Genomic DNA, 18044 nt, shown 5'->3' on the forward strand with positions numbered 1-18044 from the left:
CGCCTGGAGCCGGGCTGCGCGCCGCGCCCCTGAACGCGGGAGGGAGGGAGGGAGCGCGGGGTCCCCGCGCCCAGCCCGGCCGGGGAGGAGGCGCAGCGCGGCGAGCCCGGGGACCCGGAGCCGGACTGGGAGCCTCCCCGCCGCACACAGCCTGCCCGAGCATGGGCGCCTGAGGCGGCCCGGCGCCGGCGGCGAAGGACGCGTCCCCGCTAGCAGACTGACCGGCGGGCGGACCTGGAGCCGGTCCTCGGCGCCTCACCCGCGCCCCTGCCCCTGGCCCGGCCCCTGCCCGTGGCGCCATGGACAAGCTGCCGCCGTCCATGCGCAAGCGGCTCTACAGCCTTCCGCAGCAGGTGGGGGCCAAGGCGTGGATCATGGACGAGGAAGAGGATGCCGAGGAGGAGGGGGCTGGGGGCCGCCAGGACCCCAGCCGCAGGAGCATCCGGCTGCGGCCGCTGCCCTCGCCCTCGCCCTCGGCGGCCGCGGGCGGCACGGAGCCCCGGGGCGCGGCCCTCGGGGCGGCGGACGGCGAGGGGCCGGCCCGCGGTGCGGGCAAGTCCAGCACGAACGGCGACTGCAGGCGCTTCCGCGGGAGCCTGGCCTCGCTGGGCAGCCGGGGCGGCGGCGGCGGCGGAGCGGGGGGCGGCAGCAGTCACGGGCACCTGCATGACTCCGCGGAGGAGCGGCGGCTCATCGCCGAGGGCGACGCGTCCCCCGGCGAGGACAGGACGCCCCCGGGCCTGGCGGCCGAGCCCGAGCGCCCCGGCGCCTCGGCGCAGCCCTCAGCCTCTCCGCCGCCACCCCAGCAGCCGCCGGCGCCGGCCTCTACCTCCTGCGAGCAACCCTCGGTGGACACCGCTATCAAAGTGGAGGGAGGCGCGGCCGCCGGGGACCAGATTCTCCCCGAGGCGGAGGTGCGCCTGGGCCAGTCTGGCTTCATGCAGCGCCAGTTCGGGGCCATGCTCCAGCCCGGGGTCAACAAATTCTCACTGAGGATGTTCGGCAGCCAGAAAGCCGTGGAGCGCGAGCAGGAGAGGGTTAAGTCGGCCGGCTTTTGGATTATCCACCCCTACAGCGACTTCAGGTAAGGGGGCCCGGCGGCGATCCTGTGGGTTCCCTGAGCGGGCGCGGACATGCTTCCTCGGCCCTGCTTCTCTGCCGGAGTTAACTTTCCTTCCTCGCGCTGGGAGCTCCGGGAGAAGTGGGGCGCCTCCAGGCTCCCAGACACCCCCAGACCTCCTTCTGCGCCGCGCTGGGAACTTTCCTCTGTGTTGTGGGTTCTAGTCCTGGCCCTCTCGTTCTCTCAGGGTCTGGGCCGCGTTAGAGGCAGGCTGAAAAGGTGTCCTGAGCCTGGCCTAGCGCTGCCGGCAGCCCGGATAAGGCTCTGCCACCTTAAGCCACACATCCCACCTTCCCCTTCTGGGCTGCAGAGTCAGGGTGGCCATCCTAGAGGCAGCTCCAGGTCATTCAGCCTGCAGAGCAGGGCCACAAGGGAGACAGACCTCTTGGCAGCTGGGCCAGCACCTGGGGTGCTCACCCCAGGCTTTAATATCTGCCTTCTTGTGGCCTGGGAAGCTGCAGCTAGAGAAGGAGAGCTGGGTCCCTGGAGGACTGAGGTTACTGGGGCCTCAGGTCCAAGAGAAGAGCCCTCTGCACCCACTTTAACTCTGGGCCAGCCCCTCATGCCAGGTGGTGGGCCCTGGGCAGCTGGCATCAGGACTGGCAGGACAAGATGACCTTGCTCATAGTGGTCAGTGAAGATGCCTGTTGTCCTGACTGATGAGCAGCTGTCCTGTGACCCCGAGCTTGTCCAGTGCCCCATCCTCACCCCAGTTGCCCAAGCCCAGCAGCTGCTAGGTCTCTCATGGGGTCAATCGTGGGTCCCCAAACAAACAGTGTGATTACCTGTCAGGGAGAGGGACCCCACCCCCTCCACTATCACTTGAGTCAGATGCCACAGAAGACTGCTGAATACCACTCGGGGCCTGTGGGGGGTATCTGCCAAAAAGAGAGATGGGAGATGGCCTCTGAAGTTGGGATCAGGGATGTCCCTACTCCAGTCAAGATTTGGGGTCCCCCAGCAGCTCCCTGGGCTTTCCTGATACACAGGATTGAAGTGGGGGTCTGGAAAATGTTTCACCCTTTTGAGCTGGGTTTAATTCTTTCTCTCTCTCTGGGCCCTGCCCCCTGTTTAGCTCCTATCCCTGCCTACCCTGCTTGTCTGCCAATATAAATGAGCATTTTGCCAATCCAGAGCCCTCTTCGCAAACTCCAGGGAAGCTAGGTTTGTAATGAGAGCAAAGCCATCTTCCATCCAATGAGAGAGATTTCTCGTGCTGGGAGCAACCAGTCAGGCAACACTCGATGGCTTAAAATAGGTGGTGAAGAGAGGGCCCCCCCTTTTATTTTTTTGAGGGACTGCTCTTCCTAATGTTAATATCCAGGGTTCCCATTCCCAGAGAGTGTGGGAGGTCAGAGGATAGGCTAAACAGACAGCCATGGTCTTCAAGCTGTGTGAGCAAATGTGGGACCCTCCCATCAGAAACTGGGACTGGTTCCCAAGTGCCAGGTTCCTAAAGTGTGGCCTCCCCTCTGGTCAGTACCCCCTCAGATCTCAGCTTGAGCTAGGGAGGAATGGGCAGGAGCAGTGTCTCCTGCACCCCCCTGGGTGTCCTAGGCTCTCCTCCTCCCTCTGAACCCCCTGGTGGTGGTGGCAGGTAGGCTGTGCCAGTATCAATCACTTGAGGTTGTTGAGGGGCCCTCCCTTCCCTTGCTCAGCTCCCCGCTGTCTTGTCTGAAAGCCTCTGTTCAGGGTTCTCATCATCAACCCCATCGCCTAGGGTTGGGGGAGCTGCAAGGGGCCAACTCCAGGCATGCTTAGCCTCCATTGACAACGGGCATTGACTGAACACCTTCTGCCAACTGGGCCTTGCCTTCCCAGGCTTCCCTTCGCCTGGATGGTTAAGGACTAGGACTGGGCTGATTGCATCAATGGGAACCTCCCCGCCTTCCTGCTCTTCCTCTGCCCATCTTGGCATGTCTGTCTGCAGTCCCCCTGATGCAGAATCTCCCACTAACTGCAGGCTGCCTGGGACATGGTGGGGAGGGAGGGTGGATGCAGCAGGATTGATAAACAGGCAACAGGAAAAGGGTCAGTCCAGCCTTTGAATTTGGGTTTGTGCAATAAGCAACAGGGACTGGTAGCTGAAAGCACATGTCCTCTGCGCACAGCCTTCTAGCTGCCTGGTGCTGGGTGGGGTGTAAAGAAAGACATCTAAGAAAGACCATCTGTGTGCGTCTGGAGGGGCAGTGGTCATGCCTCTCCTACACCCATGCCAGAATAGCTGGTCTCATCTTCACAAGGTCAAAGAGGCAGGGGCCTGGCTAAGTCTTCTAAGCTTAGAAAACCCATCGCTCAACCCTGCCACCTGGCCACCCCCACCCCACCGCCCAGCACCCCAAGCCTCAGTCCCTTGAGTTTCAGCCACTGGTCTTGAGCCTCTATATGGAGCCAAACCCTACTGCCCAGCTCAGGCTTCACAAGAGCTTCTGCAAGCATTGCTCAGGCCAGTCGAGGATTTATTCATCATTTTGACGGGCAGGAAGCATTGATCCAGCAGAATTGGTTTAATAAAGAATCACCAGCAAACCATGATAGATTGAGTTTGCGGTTTGGAGTTCAGGGCTCACTGTCACCAGCTGCTTCCGGCATCTCCTGTCCCTGGGGGAGGAAGGTTGGGTGCCTTTTCCAGGGGCTGGAGTGGGCTGTGCTCTGAGGTACCCTCATAACCTGGGCCATGTCTAAGAATAGGTTTGGTTATCTCTGCTTCTCCTCACCCCTCCATCCCCCACCGCTCTGCCCACTGTGCCCTGGCTGCCGCCTCCCCCCACTATGTCCCAGCCACCCCCATGGCTCTTCCAGGCTCCACGGGCTCATCTGGCCTCCCCTCCCCTCCCACTCCCCATTTGCCTTTTGAAACTTATATTTAAGGTTTGGTGAGGGAGGAGGCCAGGACGTACAGCCCCTTGGGATGTTGCGCCCCAGGATCCAGCCCAAGGCTGGTTGGGCTCTTGGGTCCTGGGCGGTTCCTTCCTTTCATATGAGCCATGTCCTGGAACCTGAGCTTGGAGGTGGGAACTTGGAACAAATAAAACATGGTGTCTGCATGATCCTGTTTTTCCAAGAGGAGAGAAAGGGAAAGAAAAGGAGTGGGAACCCTGAGTGAAGGTGGACCTGGTTTTGTTCCCAGAAGCTGGTCAGGCTTTCAAGTGTCAGGCTCAGGTGTGTGGGCCTGGGTGTGTGTATGTCTAGGTGTCTGTCTGAGTAGGTGTCTTGGGGCTGTGTGGATAGACATGGAGGTTGGCAGGAAGTCCCTGTGTGTGATGTCAGTTCTGGGGCTACTCTTGTGCCCCAAACTCTAGCTTGGCCTTGAGAGTGGAGGCAGGCAGAAGCTTGGCCCTGCTCGTTCCTCTGCCCCTTCCCTCTCCTAGCCTGAGACATCTAAATCTGTGAGGAAGGGGAGGGAAGGGAGGGTCCTAAAGGGTCCTTTCCTTGGGGCAGAAACAGCTGAGCTCTGAAATCGTGGAAACTGAGCCAATGGCCTGGTAAATTCCAAGGGTGGCTTAAAACTGACTTCCTTTGCTGGTCCCTGGCCCCAGAAACTGCCATTGCCCACCTCACATCACCTGCCCAGCCCTATCTGCTATGGGGCCCTGCTTGGGTTATGAGCCTTCTCTGAGCCTAGTTTTCCAACCTAGAAAAATGAGGATCCTGTAGCCTATCTCCATGTCAGACACACTGTACAGCTGTGGTCATCCCATGGAGGTGAGAAGCTCCAGTGCACCCTCAGAGACCACTGTCCAGACTGCCCCTGCCCTCACTGCCCTTAGTCCTGGGTGGACCAGAGGGGCCTCTGTCCTTGACTCAGACCGGTGGTTCTGAACCTGCGTCAGAGACCTAACTGAGAACCTGCTGGAAACTATTGAGTCTCTATCCAGAAAGATACACGTACGTCTAGACACACGCAATATGACACTCAATTTCTGGGGTCTGTGGACCCCCTAAGTTGAAGCCCATCTAGGTTGTGAGCCCCACTGTAGGCCATCCCAGAAGAGCATCCTGGCCTGGTAGGAGCAGGGTGCAAGCCTCCTAGAGCCATCTTCCCTGGGGCCCTCTGTACTCTGAGGCTTGGGCCTCCTGTTGCCAGCAGGATGAAAATGAAGATGCAGGGCAGAGTTAGATGTCTGAAGAAGGAAGGCTGCTCTGCTTGGGGACTCGTTACTTGTCTGTTTCCTGAGTCTCACTCCCATCGCTCTCCCTTTTGACTGTGAGAAGGACTGTTCAGGTGGGAGGTGGTAAGGAGGAAGGTGGCAGCCTGGCTCTAGGTCGGGGGTTCTGAGGCCCCTTCTTGGGTGGGCCTTCCTGGGGGCCATGGCCCAGGAATGCTGCTTCTGCTGTCAGCGTGGAAAGCCAGGCCAAAAGGAGCTGCAGCCTCAGCGGCAGCGCCAGGGGAGGGGGAAGGGCGCCTTGGTGCAGAGGGGAATTCCAAGGTGAGCTGCCTGGGCGGTGCTGGCGGCTGGCACATTGGGCAGCAGGGTTCTCCAGTGATGAGGACGTGCTCCACTGATAAGACTGGGGCTGGTGGAGGGTGTGCTGTGAAGACCAGCACCCAGCTCGGGTCTGAGGTGCGCTCGGGATGCCCAGTGCCCAGAAACCTGCTGCGGCCATCGCAAGGCTTCAGTTCCTGGTCTGGCTGCTACATGATGAGGCTGGGGGCTTCTTCCCTGCCGGACCCTGCCCCATTTGTTCCCTTAGCTGCTGTGAGGTGTGAGGCTTTGGGCCTGTCAGGTGGCCTGCCTTGCACAGTGCCGGGCTGACTGCCTGTCCATCTGCCCTCCTCTTCCATGCTTTAGGGCTTCCAGTTCTTCAGGGATGCCCTCTCAGGCCACCGCGGCCACCATCACCTGTCTCTCCCTCCCTGACCACCTTATGATGTTTGGATGGAGCTCTATGTTTGTTATAATACGGTGCTTCTCACACTGTCATGTCATCCAACTCACCTGGGGATCTTGTTAAGATACAGCTTCTGACTTACTAGGTCTGGGGTGGGCTCTGAGACTCTGCATTTCTGATAAGCTCTCAGGTGATGCCGGTGCCGCCGGTGCCCAACTCAGAACCAGGCTTGGATTACTGTGGTTCAGATGGTATGTTTGTTCCATGCTCAGCTCTGTGTTCTCCCCGTGGCCTCTGGCACTGAGCACGGCAGGGTGAAGTCTGTGAACTGGGCTGTGCAGCCCTCAACACAGAGGTCGGCGGCAAACTTGGGGTTGTCAGATGCACGGCCTTCCTCCCTTCCTCTGCTGCTGCTTGGACTCTGCTGGCCCTGGATGCTGGCGCTTGGGGTGGGGTGAACACGGGGAGGCCAGGTGGCCAGAAGGCCCTCATTAATCCACCATGTCCCATTGCTTTGGCAGCTTCTCTCCCATTCAAAAGGCCGGAGGGGCGGGCCTGGCTGGAGGAGAAGGGGCAGGGAGTGCAGTGACTGCTGTGCTGCAATGAGATTTCTGGGAAGGAACAGATGTTGTTGGTGAGAGAGTCCAGAGGTGCCAGGGCAGGAGAGCCGCTGTGAGGTGGCTCTGACAGTGGCTGGCTGGGAGGAGGACAGAGGCATCCAGTAAGAGCAGCTGCCTTGGCACCTTGGTGGTGGTGGTGGTGGTGGGGGTGTCTGAATCTTAACGCCCCTTCCCCTGCACCAGACCATGCCTAGCAATCTCCCCTGGGGACTGGGCTTGGCTCCCACCCCAGAAGGCACCAGTCTACATACAGATGACAGGACTGACGAGTGTCAAAGCAGCCTGAGTGGCCCTTGTGCCTGCCATAACACTGTCTACCACGAGGGAATTCACCCAGAGCAGAAGGTCCAACCCCAGTCTCCAGGGGGCCTTGTCATATAACTGAGGAGGCACCCAGCTCCAGCACACACACTCCTTGGCTCAAGGGCTCTTACAAAGCTGCTACTGCCAGTTGCTAATTAATAGAAGGGCTGCCGAGGCCGGCCAGGCAGTCCTGCTTGGGCCCAGGGGATGTTGAAGAATCCACATTTCCCAGCCAGAGCGGGCTGTGGGGAGGGCAGGGGCATTGCCTTGGCTTCGGAGAGGATGTTCTTTGCCAACCAGGCTTATAGTGAGAAAGCATTGCCAGGGCCCTGGAAATCCGTGATCCCAAAGCCTAGGAGGCCACTCAGAGACACTCTATCATCAGCATCTAGCATCAGAACTGCAGTGGGAGGCAACATAGAGAGGTGGTGAGCTCCCCGTCACTGAGGATGCTCAAGATGAGACAGCAGTACTTAGGCCAGAGGTTGCTAAGCAGCATCCTGTGGATCAGATGCAGTACCTAGATGTGTTCTGTTTGGCCAGCATAGTGTGTGATAACAAATCTGAGACAATATTTTAAAATGGAAAGATGTAACATAAAAATGTGGCTTTTGGGCTTCTCTTGAAAAATTGGAAACTCTGGTGGCTCTGGCCCCATGTTCCTGCCCGCAGCAGGGAGCTGGAGCAGACTAGAGGCTGCCCCCTTTAAACTGGCTTTTGCTGTCCTCTTGCCCACAGTCTCCACCTGTCCCTAAGGTCTCTATCCTACACCCAGCCATGTCACTCATGCACACTTAGCTGCCTGATCACTGTAGGCTTCTGAGTTTATAACTCCAGACTCTTACCAGTAGAGACGAAAGCCAGGTGGGTTCCCAGATCAATAACGACCATTTATGTGCTACCTACTGCGTGCCAGACTGTGCCAGGAGCTTTGTATTATTTACATACATTTACAAATGAAATGTGTTTCATTTCCTCTTCATAGTGGCCTGAAAAACAGATTCTGTTATTCCCAGTTTACAGATAAGGAAACTGAGGCTCTGATGTGGAAAAAAAAGATTTGCTCCAAATCACACAGCTATGAAGTACCAGTACTGGAATTTGAACCTGGTCTCTAGGACTCTAAACTCATACTTCCCTCCTTCTCTCTCTTCCTTCCTTCTTCTTCTTCTTTTTTTTCTTAGCTTTAAAAAGTTAAATTACAAAAGTAGTTCAAGAGAACATTTGGGGCCGGCCTGGTGGCGCAGGGGTTAAATGCACACATTCCGCTTTGGTGGCCGGGGGTTCGTCAGTTCGGATCCCGGGTGTGGACATGGCACCGCTTGGCATGCCATGCTGTGCTAGGCGTCCCACATATAAAGTAGAGGAAGATGGGCACAGATGTTAGCTCAGGGCCAGTCTTCCTCAGCAAAAAGAGGAGGATTGGCAGCAGATGTTAGCTCAGGGCTGATCTTCCTCAAAAAAAAAAAAAAAGAGAGAACATTCTCCTGAGAATGCATATGTTGCAGATAATGTTTGACCACACATTAGCTCGGAGGAGGGGCTGGGAGGGGTGGGGCCCAGCTGGCACAAAATTTAACACGTCTCAGAAAACCAGATCCAGACAGGCCTTAGCAAGCTCCTGGCCTAAAGCCTTTATTTTATAGGCAGGGATCAGAGGACCAGAGAGGGTAAGTGACTGGCCCAAGGTCACAGAATAAGTCCGTGTCAGAGATGAAACCTGAACCCAAGGGGGTTATGTAACATCTGGCTGCAAAGGTCTTCAAGCTCCGCAGTCGACCCTGAGACCCCAGCTAGAGGGTGTCCAGGGAAGGCTTGTCCTGAATGGTCTTGTTGCTGAAGCTGTTTCTTGTCTCACCAGCCCTAAACCTGAATTTTGGGGTGATAGGTATCTTCAGAGTCCCATCTTATAAGCTTAGCCAATGAGAAGGGAGCCATTCTGTATCTGAAGACGCGGCGTCTGCAGGCTGAGACAGCCCTGTCCTAACCCCTGCTCTGGGGCTGCTGCTCCTGGGGATGCCAGATCAAAAGGTTTGTCCCCTGCTCCTCCCCTGGCAGGTCCTGACTGGTGTAGAGACCTTTGGGATCTTGGAACTGCATCCAGATGGTGCACCTGTTCCTCCATAGGAGTGATTAGGGTTCAAAGGGGACTGGGATAAGTAGCCAGTGGTAATGTATTCTCTCCACCAGAGAAATAGGTGGTCATGTGGTCTCTTCATTACATCCTGCAGGGAAGTGAGAAAGTGGAGTCAGTCTGTGGTTTAGGGCTGTGTGTGTGACCGGGGTCAGGGCTCAGGGTGTGAGCAGGCTTGGGGTTCAGTGTATGACCAGGATCAGAGCTCAGTGTGTATTCAGGATTAGAGTTCAGCCTGGGACCAAGATAAGGCCTTGGTCTGAGGTCAGGAACTGGAGTCTTTGAACAAAGCCTTTGAGCCAAGCCCAGTGCCTCCCTGAGGTAGCAGGCCTTGGGACAGGGGGGCATGTTGTGCCCCCCCGCCCGTGGAAGCCCTCCTTTCCTTTAAGCTTCCTGAGCTCCTACACCTCTTAGCATCTGTGCCAGCTGCCTCTGGTCCTCTCTGGGAGGTAAAGTACAAATTATAAATAAACAATAGTGCCACTGCTGCCGAGGCAGAGACACCAAATCTCACACGTGACCACTCCCCGCCCCGCTCTGCTCTCTCATTGTTTGGGGCTGGTGTCTGTCTGCCCAGTCAGGCAGCCAGCTTGTGGTTCCTGCAGAGTGGTGCTCGGGGCTGGACAGAGAGGTGTGCTGGCTTGATAGAGGGACTCCCTCCTGCTCCCCACTGCCCCCCAGCTCTGGGCTCCCACAAACTGCGGAGCAAGCAGCGGGGCCCCCAGGTCTGCTCATGGCAACTGCCTGATAATTGGCTGCTCATGGTTTTGTGTCTGTCTAAGCATTTACCCATGTGGGTGGACGTGTTATGTCTGCGTGAACAAGGCTCTCAGAAATTAATACATAACAAGGGGCTGGCTGATACGTCGTCTTCTGGGCTTGGAGAGGGGCAGGCTGAGGGTGTCTTGTCCTCAGGAGACCAGATGTTCCATTGCAAGACTGTTTGCACCCATTATGGAGTATGGGGGTCACTCCTCACCTGACAAAGAGGATAGTAGAATTTCAGTTCCTCTTGGGGTCCCTGCGTCGTATTTAGGGGAGGGCAGACAAGAGATAGACCAATATGGATTGATGGTCAGGGAAGGCTTCCTGAAGGAGTAGATCTGAGCTGGATCTGATGGAGAGAGAGCCGTTCTGCACACTTTCTTGGAAGCAGGTGTCTGGGAGCTTGAGCCAAGGGGCCGCCTGGCGGGGTGGGTGTTGGCAGGCACTGAGGGCAGGTTACTCAACATCTGTCTCTTTGGACCTGCAGTCCTTAAGCTCTGCCCTTCACCCTCAAGGATTCGGACCCCACTGTCCCGGGTCTTGCCCCTGATGCTGCCTGAGTATGTGTGCATATGTTTGTGGGTGTGTTTGTGTCTCTCTCTGGCCTGTCACCCAGGGTCCTTGCAGCCCAGGGAAGCTCTCCCGGGCCCTGGCCCCAGCTGCACAAGCTCTGAGGAGACTCCCTTCTCCTGCTGTACTAGGCCTGGAAGGCAGGTGTTGCTGCTGCAATAATGTCACTGAGCCTGTGGCCTGAAGCCCAGAAGTAATTACCCTGCGGTTCCCTGTTGCAGGCTGGAGCAGCCCCTGTCAATGATTAACGTGAGTCTCCAGCCACTTGACGCCAAAGCCAGCCCTAGGCTTCTCCCACCTACAGTTTGTCAGAAGAGACAGGGCACTGTTCCCTTCCCCAGGGATAGGAAAGACCCTCAGGCCCACAGGTCTCATCAAGGCCATTGGCACCTTTTAGAAGAAATGTAGTTCAGCAGGGGAGACTGCAGCTGGGGCCTGTCTGTGCAGCATCAGGGCTGGCCCACCCGGAGCCCTGGGTCCTCTCCTCCTGAGCTTTCCTGGCTTGTAACTGCCCACACCTCCCACACTGAGTTTGCCCTCCTGACCCTCATCCTGTTCTGCTGTGTGACCTCAGCAAAGTCTTTTCCTCCCTCAGTGTCCAGGGTCAGGGCTCGGTCTGAGGCTGAGAAGAGAGCAAAGCTAATTGGCCAAATAGGTATTGAACCCGTAATCCTGACCCCATTAGTACAAATTGAGCCAGCGGGGCAGGGACAGCGCTGCCGACCAGCAGCGCTGATGAGAATCTCCCGCCCTCTCTCCGGAGCCTCCGCCGAGGCCCAGCCAGTCATGATCCTGGGTTTTGCAGCCCCTGTGCTCCTGGAGCAGGTCGGGGACTCCTTACCCTTCCTTCTGCTGAGGTGCCGCCAGCCTTTAGTCCTGGGGAACGGGGCCGGGGGCTCCCCAGCATGTTGTGTGGCAATGGCGCCGTCTGTGAGGCCCCTCATTAGATCATGCCCCCTGTGAGAGTGGAGATGGGCTTTCTTTTCTTTGCTTCCTGGGCAAAGAGCCCCAACCATTTTCCCCCGCCACCTCTCCCAGGGGGCAGTTGTCCCCTCCTGGAAGCTCAGAGCTGGCCTCAGGAGAGTTCAGATGTGAGGGTCCGTGGAGACTGCAGGCCACACGGGATGACTGTGGTCAGAGGAGTGCCCAGGGGCAGGCCAGCAGGACCATTGACTTGGGAATTGGCAGGGAAAGGCAACAAGCTGTTTATCCTGTCCCGGAGGCTCTGGGGAGTCGCTCCACTGCTTCTGGGCACAGAGCCGTCAGGGCCAGCCATGAGTAAGAGACCGCTGAAGGCCCGGCTCTGCCCCGCCTAGCTGTGTGGACTGAGACCTCACCTCCCTGGGTCTTGCTTTCCTCATCTGAAAATGGAACTGGAGAGGGCGTGGGGTGTAGCAAGACTGCAAAGCTGAAATTGTGTCCGCCTGGAAGCTTTATACAATGACGAATTCCTGGGCCTCCTTGGGTGAGGCCCTGGCAGGTATATTTTGGGGGACACCCAGGTGATTCTCCTTCTGTTTCTTTCGGAGCCAGTGAGCCGGGCACCCCTCAGGCCCCTTCCGCATGAACAGTCTGCGAGTTCTCTGACTGCCCGCATTTGCCTTAGCCCTTCACTGCTCCCCAGGGCCTGGGCATGAAATGCCGACTCGCCACCCTGGCCTCCAAGCCCATTTGTGATGAGTCCTTCTCCAGGGAGCCGTTCCCCTTTTCTCCCTTGCATGTTGTTAGCAATCAGAATCGTAAAACACTGGGGCTGGCGGGACCCTAGGGAACATGGCCCTTGCTCAGCACCCTTGTCAGGCTATGTTTTCCTGGCAGGAAGGCGGAGGAGGCAGGTCCAGCACCTGTCCTCAGAGCTCAGACATCTCCAGGGGACCCCTTCCCACCAAGAAGGGGAACACACAGCCCCTCCCAGGGTCCGTCTCCGGCTCCCTTCGGTGGGGCAGCCCTTCCACGGTGTCCTCTTTAGCCCCGTCCATCCCAGTGCTGCTTGGCCGTAGGAAGTTCTGCCCAAATCTGCCCGTCTCCTCCTTCATGCTGGCGCACCTTCCTGCAGAGCAGGTGAGCTCTCCTACCTAATTTCCACTGGGGTCACGCTCACGCGCTACTCCACAGCAATATTCTATTTTTGCTCCATTCTCCTGAGTAGGGAGAGTCGTGTTTGAGCTGCCTTTGTTTCCTGTAAGCGGGACAGAGAAGTTCTCCAACTGCTAGTTCCCTCCCCAATTTTCCCCAAATAGTCTTGTCAGTTGAGTGAAGCTCAGAAAGGTTAGGCAGCTAGCTTGAGGGGACACAGCATCCTGGCAGTTCTCGGCGCTATAGAACAGATGACCCCTGCTGTACACTTTGTGGGGGGGGGGGGGGGTGTGAGGGCATGCAATGTGTGTTTGTGCACATGCTCTTACACTGGTGTGTCTCGGTGAGTGCACAGATTTAATGTCTCCAGAAGAGGTCTTAGCCCATCAAAGAAGCAATGGGTTGATATCTTGGTGTTCCTTATGGCCAGGTCTCTGCTCAGCTGTGCTGTTGAGAAGGTGCAGTCACAATTCCTTCCCCAAGGAACTCTCTCCCTCTGCAACCTTCATGGCTCCCTATGTCCCCAGAAGAGTCCTGACTACTCAATCTGGCATTCAAGATGCTGCCATCTTCTCTAGTACTAGAGACCCAATACTGGGTCTGAGATGTGCGCTCTTCTCTCAGTGAGCTTTCCATCTGGCCAGCTGCCCTTGCCTGGCCTCTTTAGTCTCTGCACTGCAGAGATTCATGGAATCGGTGTGTCCTTAGAGATTGTCTAGCTCCATCCTCTTGTTGTACCAATGGGGACACTAAGGAAGGGACTGTGAGAGGCAGGGGCTTGTTCAAGGTCACATAGCAAGGTAGAGGTGGAGATGGGACTAGAACCCGAGACTTCTAGGCCCCTGGCCTTGATTCCTTCTGCCACGTGGCATGGACCTCCTTCTGCAACTACAGCGCTGACCTCCCTAACCAGTGGACCCTCTTAGGCCCCCTCCTTTTCAGGACTTTAGTACCCAACAGGCCATACTGCCTCTGCCTGAGACGAAGGGCTCCTTGAAGCGGGACCAGTCCACACACCTCAGGATGCCCATAGCCCTCAGGCCAGGACCTGCATCTTAGTGGTCACAAGAATAATGATGATGATGATGATAATGGTCAGCATGCACTGAGTATGTACACCACGTAGCGCATTATAAATATCATCTCATCGAATTCTCTCAGAATCCTGTGAGGTGGGATTAATGTTCTCATTTTGCACATGAGAAGACAGGCTCAGAGAGGTTAGGTGATTTGTCCAAAGCCACACAGCCAGGTATTCAAACACTAGAGTGCCTAACTGCTGTACCGTCTGCTATAACCTGGCTACTCAGAGTGTGGTCCCTGGACCAGCAGCCTGGGCACAATACAGATGTCAGCCCCCACCCCACGCATAGTGAACCCGAGTCTGCCTCTTGGTAAGCTCCCCTGGTGATGTGTGTGCATCTCACAGTCTGGGAAGCGCTGTGCAGTGGGATTGGAAGAGCACAGAGGGGAAGGGAAGATTCAGTCAGTTATAGCCCTCAGACAGCTCACCTTCTCCTTGGCAAGAGGCTCTCATTGTATAACGGGAGGCTAGGCCCCCAGCCCAGGACCCGGAGGGGCTTTGGAGGAGGCAGAGGTAAAGGGTCATCTTGTTTGGATCTTCAAACACAGAAACAAAAACAAATTTTGTTCCTCAGGTAATTGGTAATTGTTGTGGAAACATAAGAATATAAAGATACGCCAAAATCCAAACAACCCACCCATAAACCAAACGCCAGATGCCCTTGGCTCTGAGTCTGTTTCAGAGGCAGCCCCAGGCGGCAGAGGGAGGCTACCTGGGAGCCCTGTGATTCTGAGTCAGAGATTTTGAGGTGGGTTAAAAATAGAGCCCTAGTGGCCAGGCGGGGGTGGGGGGAAGAGAGCAACTCCTCTACTGTAGGGAGGAGACCCTGGGGTCCGGGAGGAGCGGCAGGGGAGGTGGGGCCAGGGGGAGGGGGCAGGGTGGGGTTGAGGGGTGGATTCCCCTCAGAACCCAGAGTTGAGGGCCCAGCTGGCCCGAGGGAGGCCAGTTTCCAGTCTGGGGAGGGGGCACAGGTGGCAAGGACTCCTGCACCCTCCCCCTCTGCAAGCAGCCAGCGCTCCTATGGCTGCGTAAGGGGCAACGGGGCTGGGCAACAGCCCTGCTCAGAGAATGATAAACAGGGGCCTGGACAGGCAGGGGCAGGGAGCCGTTGGTCAAGGCTTCCAAACAGCTTTTATGGTTGTGAGCGAGGGAAGGCAAGGAAGGCGCCCCACGAGTGCGCGCTCCCTCGTGTGTGCTGCGGGCAGGCACTACTCTCCTTGGCCTCTGACGCCCGCCCTTCAGAGGGCCTCCCTCTGTCTCCTCACCGTGACCCTCTCCAGCCACTGGCTCACTCTGACCTCCCCGTCAAGACAGCGCCTTTTCTGCACTGTTCCCCTGGCCGTCCAGGAGTTCCCCGAGGACCAGGTGACACACGTTAGAGGACTCTTCACAGCATGGGACACTGGTCATTGGTTAAAGGGGGATTTATTTTTCTGATTATAAAGGTAATATTTGCCCATTATGGGGAGTTTAGAAAATATAGAAAAGCGTAATGGAGAAAACAAAAATAGCCCACAATCCCACCACTTTGCAATAATCAGTGTTAACATTTCGGTGTATTCTTTTTTATTTTAACTTTGGCAGTCTTTTTCCCCCCACTGGCAACAGTCTTTAATCCACTCATCTATTTACCACAAGACAATTTTACGGAGACCCCTCCCTGCCCCCTGGCCGGGCTGTGTGCTCACATCTCAGTAGAGGAAGAGAAATCAGTTGGGCTCTTGGGAGGCACGCAGCAGGGCGAAGGCTCACCCTGGACCCACACGGTGGGGGCAGCAGAGCGAGATTCTAGGAGAGTGGAATTGCCTCCTTCCTTTCAACTCCTTCCCCCAACGCAGCCCGGACCTCCTGGGTCTCTGGGCTAGGTCTATCTGGGGAGAAGGGAGAATCTCCAAAGTCCCTGCTGAGGGCACACCGGTACCGAGAGAGCATGGTGTGTTCTGCCAACATGGGCCTGCGCCAGTCAGGCTGGAAACACAGTCATGGCCTCAGTTGAAGTCTTTAGCTGTGATGTCCTCCCACCAGTCCTCTCTCTCATCTCACTGTGTCACAGACCCCAACCCCATGCTTCTCCCAGCCTGTCCCTTGTTCACCTACCTTGCCCCTCTTCCACCTCCTCCCCTCCTCTGTGACTTTCCCACCATCAGCTTCAACACCGGGTGGGGGCCCTTTGCTGATGGATGTTGCTGGGAGTCTGGGAGTCTTGGGAGTTTGCAGGGGATAAGTTCTTCCCTGATCATCAGAGGCTGTGAAAGCCTCAAGGGAATGATTTGGGGTCTTAGAGGGCTCCCCATTTCATGTAGCTTCTGCTGGGCCCTCTGCCACTGAGCCTTTGGTTCCCAAGGCATGCATTCATTCATTCATTCATTCACTCTGCTGCCATCCAGCCATTCACATATTTTCACCCATTCACATGTTTGTTACAACCTATCATGTAAAAGCCACTGTGCCAAGGTCAGAGAGTCAAGTAACCACCAGATAGACAGTGAAATAAGCAATTTCATCATAATGTGACAAATCTATGCTATGGCAGCACGTCCGAGGGGCACCTAGCCAGATTTCTTGGGGTACAAAGAAGGCTTCCCAGGGGAAGTGATGCCTCCTCTGAACCAAGGGGCTTGGGTGGGCAGGAGTGGGAATGAGAGTCCCAGGCAGATGACAGCATGTGGGAAAACCCAGAGGTGAAAGAAAGCATGGCGTGTTTGGGGCACTGAAAGTTGCTGAGTATGTCTGGAGCAGAGCGTATGAGGGGAGGCATGGTGAGACTCGAGGCAGAAGGAGGCCAAATCCAGATCAGGAAGGGCTGTGGGGACCACAGTGAGGAACTTGGATTTGAGCTGGGAGCGTGGAAGGACTTTGGGCTTGGCAAAGTATGGAGAGTGGGTTGATGAGAGGATGCAGACCCCACCCTGGACTCTGAGGTATGTGGGGTCCTGGGAGAGGCCAGAGCCCAGTTCGGAAGCTGCTGGAGTAGGCCAGGTGGTGAGTTGATAGGATTCGTTGGATCCCACATGATTGAGTGTTGGTAGGTGAGGGAGGTGGATGAGTTGAGGATAACTCCCAGGTTTCTAGATTAAGCATTTGGGTGGCTGGTGGTACCACGTGCTGGAAGCACAAGAGTTTGTGGGAGAGGCTGTTAAGTTAAATCTGGATATGTCAAGAATGAGGTTCCCATGGGACATCCAGGTGTAGATGTGTAGTCAGCAAGTGAACACATGGGTGTGGAGCATGAGAGAGAGGACTGGTTTGAAAGGCAGCAGAATAATGAAGCTGTGGGAGTTGGTGAGGTCACCCAGGGAGAGTGTATAGAAGGAGAAAAAGTGAGGGCCCAGAGGAACAGAAACATTTAAAGGTCACGCAGAGGAAGAGGAGCCCCTCCAACGGAAGGGAAAGGAGAGCCAGAGAGCACGGAGAAAAGACGGCGAGGTGGGGGAGCGTGTTTTGGCAGAATGGTCCTCAGTGTCAGATGATGCTGAGGGTCATGAAGGAAATGGACTGGAAAGTGTCCGTTGGGTTTTGCAGCAGGGTGTGCATTTGCGATGTTGCTGAAGGATTGAGAGGAGTATTGGGGATGGAAATGGAAATGAGAGAGTAGGGACAGTGACATGTCTTTCAGGAAGCTTGGTTCTGAGGGGAGAAGAGATAACACACTGGGGATTTGGGGAGTGATTTTATTTTGTAAGTGTAGGGAGCTTAAAAGAAAAAGCTGATGGTTAAGGACTGGCAGAGAGGGAAATGGAAGACATAGATGAGAGAGGGGCTAACATATAGATTAAGGTCCCTGGGGAGGAGAAAGGGAATGGTGTCAAGAGGGCAGGTGGAAGAGTCACTGATTCCCTTGTGACTGGAGGAGGGGAAGGGGATGAAGCAAGGTAGGAGTCTAGTGGCAGGAAGAGGAAGGGGACATTCTGCTGGCTTCTCTTTTCTCTGTGAAGTAGAAGGTGGTGGTATCTGCTGAGAGTGAGCTGGGAAAGTGGTGGTTTCAGAGCTTTGAGGAGAAAAGAGAGAATTCAGAATAGCTGCTGTGGAGAATGGGAGGGCCAGTTTACCAAGCTCTCCTGGAAGGATGGGCTGGCAGACGGAAGGGCCCAGCTGAATAGGGAAATTGTGATGAGGAAATTGAGGCACAGGAGCTAAGGCACTTGAATTTCTAGTAGGACTGGTCTGAGGTTGTGGGATTTTCTGCCCCCATGTAAACCTGAGAAGGATTGATGATAGCCCTGAGCCAGGGTTGTGATCTTGTGAACTGGGTGCCAGAAGGACAGGGCAAGAGAGGTTGATGAGCTGGACCATTGTGTCTGGGGAGGAGTGGGAGGAGGCAGGAGGGTTCTGATGGGAGAATCAGAGGGTTCAGCTGAATAGAGGTTCTTGGGACACTAAAGAATAGACTTAGCACGATTGGATGAGAGCTGGAAGGAAAGGAGGTTAGAGCGAGAAAGAGCATTGCTCATCTGAGATTAGAGATGGAACAAATGGAGATGGAGACATGGTCCAGAGTATGCTGTTGGAATGGACGACTGACGTGGAGTCATTAGAGTC

The 18044-nt window shown here is 56.0% G+C and overlaps 1 protein-coding gene across 1 annotated transcript in view; it reads left to right on the top strand.

Annotated features, from left to right (window-relative positions):
• Positions 1-299: 299 nt before the first annotated feature.
• The window catches only part of LOC124233118 (potassium/sodium hyperpolarization-activated cyclic nucleotide-gated channel 4), a 40231-nt gene continuing 22486 nt past the window's right edge, over positions 300-18044 (top strand). Inside the window, exon 1 of the mRNA XM_046650234.1 lies at positions 300-1084. Coding sequence (XP_046506190.1) covers positions 300-1084 — 785 coding nt within the window. The remainder of the gene's footprint in view (positions 1085-18044) is intronic.

This window comes from Equus quagga, unplaced genomic scaffold, assembly GCF_021613505.1.
Source record: "Equus quagga isolate Etosha38 unplaced genomic scaffold, UCLA_HA_Equagga_1.0 153_RagTag, whole genome shotgun sequence".
Lineage (NCBI taxonomy): Eukaryota > Metazoa > Chordata > Mammalia > Perissodactyla > Equidae > Equus > Equus quagga.